We start from the raw sequence: 3,281 nt of genomic DNA on the forward strand, positions 1-3,281 counted from the left end.
TTGTGCATTTACATATAATATCCAATAAACAGTTAATTTTTTTTCATATCTATTTCTATTACGTTAGAATATTTTATTAAAATTATATTGCTCGTCAAAAACAAAAAAAAAATATTAATAGACTAATAGTGGACTTAATTCGTGAATCATCCAATATTCTATGACTATAAATTGTAATGGTGTATAATTGTATATGCTATTAATTTAAAAAAACCCATTACATATCAATATAATTGTAAGGCATCAATATAGAAATTTAGAAACAATGTATCAATAGTTGTGTAAAATTAATCTTGAATATTAGTATCCCCACTAGGGACCATCATTATGAGTGTACGTTACTTTTGTCTCATAAAAAAGTGGAAAATAGCAACTCAAATTTTTAAATTTTAAAACAAAATTCAAGATCAAGACAGCTAAAAAAGCTGTTACCAACCCTACACATAATTTTAATTTTCTATTTTAATCCCCACCATAGTTAAATTAAAAAAAAATATATTCACAGATCCAATAATCCACCCAAAAAAACTAGTACTAAACCCCAAATATTTTATTCTAATCACCCAAAAGTGAGGAAAAAAAAAAAAAAAAGCACTTGAATCAATGCCTATGCGCGGCTACTACTTGCCGCCGGTGGGATCCCCAAAAGAATTTCAATTAATCCAATATTCTCTTTATTCTTAATATACTCTATTACTAATATTAGAAGTTGTAGTTTGCGACTAGTAATGCTAGTATTGAGATTCATCAAATTAAAAATGTTGTTGTGTAGGAAAAAAACTTGTGTTGATGTTGGTGGTTCAATTCCAGTCTACCTCAATATCTACGATATTACTCCGATTAATGGTTATGCTTATTGGCTCGGCCTAGGGGTGTACCACTCGGGTGTACAAGGTAGTCCCTTATCGACCTTGTTTTTATTTAATCATTTGGTTTTATAACTCGTAAATATGATGCAGACACCTGCAAGACGTATCTAATTGTTATTGTTGCAGTGCACGGAGTCGAGTACGCATTTGGAGCGCACGAGTACCCCTCTACGGGGATTTTCGAGGGGGAGCCGAAGAAATGCGAAGGATTTATATTTAGAAAGTCGATATTGATAGGATGGACAGAGTTAGGAGCAGAGGAAGTACGGAAAGTAATGGAGGAATTCTCAAAGGAGTATAAAGGGAATGCTTATAATCTTATTACCAAGAATTGTAACCATTTTTGCAATGATGCTTGCATTAAGCTTACCGGAAATCATATCCCAACTTGGGTTAATCGCCTCGCTCGAATAGGTAAATTTGAAATCTAAGTTTATCATATGTATAATTCGTTAAGATGACTATCTCAATCAAAACTTTAAGCTGATGGTTGAGGTTCAGGATTGATTTATATACTCTATCTTAATTGATTTCTGAATGAACAGGAATTGTATGCAACTGTGTGATTCCGGTGAGTATTACGACGACGAGAATCCAGCAACAGAAGCATCGTAGACAAGAAAAAAACGGGAATGAACAAGGGAACAAGAACACGGAGAGCAGCTCATCAAAGAGGTTCAATAATACATCATCTAATTCATCATCTTCTTTATCATCTTCGCCGCCTTCGGAATCTGTTAATGTTAATAATAAGAATTGCAAAACAAAATCAGTGACACCTTCTTCACCCTTAATATTGGGTTGTTCTCCTACTAGTAGCAAATAGGTACAAATTAGTACAGTGTTAGAATTTGTTTTACATGGTCAACCAATTAGATGTGATGTTGTACAAAATTAACATGTCTATTTTGGCTTTTTTCCAGCATTAATCAAGTTTCATTCATCCACTATTTTTTTTTTTTTTTGTCTCATAGTTTATGGTTTTTTTAATTAAATTAAATTTGATGAATAATTGAAAACCATTTAAACATGTAAACTCGATTATTTTTCAAAATTTAGCTCGACTTTTTTTTTTTTTTCCTCAATCAATACGGTACGGAGTAGTAAAAACTTGCATCTCCAATTAGGCGGATCAAGTCTATACATAAGATTTAGGCCCTGATCGACAAAAATAGCATTTAGCACTAGTAGGTGCTCCATACTACGTTAGTAGTATCGAATAGTAAGTAATGGGTAATTGTCAATTAGGCCCGGTTCACTTTACCTCATATTTGCTGAAATAATTTTGTTTTTTTAATTGATATTAGAAAATAGAAATTAATTTTGCTGAATTTGAAATTAATTTTTACCTCTATTATATTTATTTTTTAAGTTATTGATTTTTACCACACTGAAATTAAATATTGCATTGTACTTACTTTAATTATATTTAAATTATTTTCACTGAACTAGTCTTATTTTCACTGAATATTTTTCAAGGAGAAAAAAAGCAAGGTCTTTGTAGTTTGTAGTGGATAGAGCCATAGAGGTTGGACGTCAAAGTAGCTATTGATAGTACAAGTATTTGGCAAAAATAGCAGTTGAATTAAAATACGTTTAAAAAAAAACATACATATAGTTGAAGCACTAAATTGGACAAACCCTACATGCTACCTTTAAAATGCAGTATTATTCTGTCTTTGAATAACACACATGTTAATATAAAAATTTGACAATGTACATCTTTAATTTTTTGTTGGCTTATTTTATAAAATTTTTAAATTATAAATATATACATTGTGAATTATCCAACAGAAGTTTGCATATTAACACGTGGTTTTAATAGATTAGATATTAAAACAAATAAATAAATAATGGTAGTATGTCAGTAGTATTAAAGTCAAAGTGATGCATATATTGGAGGGAGTAATATTTTTGACATTTGAGAAAAAATTTCAAAATGCATGCTACATCTATTTTTAAGGCCCTGTTCTCTTCATCGCATTCAAATACGAAGTAATAATCAATAAAATGATTAAAGTTATTTCAACTTTGTACAAAAATAAGCTACCTTAGTTCAAAAAAAAAAAAAAAAAAAAGGTTAAGTTTAAAAAAAGCTAATTTTAATCAGTAATAAGTCAGTAACTTTAAAGAACGAATATAACAGGGAATCAGTAATAATAATTTAAGTTAAATATAAATAATTTTAGCATAGTAAAAATATTTTCAGTTGAGATGAAAAGAATAAGGTCTTACTATTACATTAATTGCTGCTTCGTAAAACCTTTTTCTTTTCTTTTCTTTTCATTATACTCTCTTTGTTTTTAAATACTTGCTCAATTTCTTCATGTACGGAGTTTTAGGAGAAATTAGAGAAATTAATAAAATATTAAGGTAGTGGGGTAGTTGAAGGAATAAAAAATTGTAAATAGA

At 29.5% G+C, this 3,281-nt stretch overlaps 1 protein-coding gene across 1 annotated transcript; it reads left to right on the forward strand.

Annotated features, from left to right (window-relative positions):
- Nucleotides 1–429: 429 nt before the first annotated feature.
- Nucleotides 430–1,812, forward strand: LOC145582016 (deSI-like protein At4g17486). The gene is made up of 3 exons (XM_081639051.1): nucleotides 430–894; nucleotides 996–1,283; nucleotides 1,415–1,812. Exons 1-3 carry the CDS (start codon nucleotides 729–731, stop codon nucleotides 1,693–1,695), a joined length of 735 nt encoding a protein of 244 aa, XP_081495177.1. The 5' UTR covers nucleotides 430–728; the 3' UTR covers nucleotides 1,696–1,812.
- Nucleotides 1,813–3,281: the final 1,469 nt, after the last annotated feature.

Source organism: Chenopodium album, chromosome 15 (genome assembly GCF_948465745.1).
Source record: "Chenopodium album chromosome 15, dcCheAlbu1.1, whole genome shotgun sequence".
Taxonomy (NCBI): domain Eukaryota; kingdom Viridiplantae; phylum Streptophyta; class Magnoliopsida; order Caryophyllales; family Amaranthaceae; genus Chenopodium; species Chenopodium album.

Excerpts from the sequence above, each read along its gene's own strand:
- LOC145582016 (XM_081639051.1), top strand. The coding sequence starts at position 729 with ATGCTAGTATTGAGATTCATCAAATTAAAAATGTTGTTGTGTAGGAAA. Across the intron at positions 895-995 it reads GTACCACTCGGGTGTACAAG|TGCACGGAGTCGAGTACGCA; the intron begins GTAGTCCCTTAT and ends TTATTGTTGCAG. Across the intron at positions 1,284-1,414 it reads TAATCGCCTCGCTCGAATAG|GAATTGTATGCAACTGTGTG; the intron begins GTAAATTTGAAA and ends CTGAATGAACAG.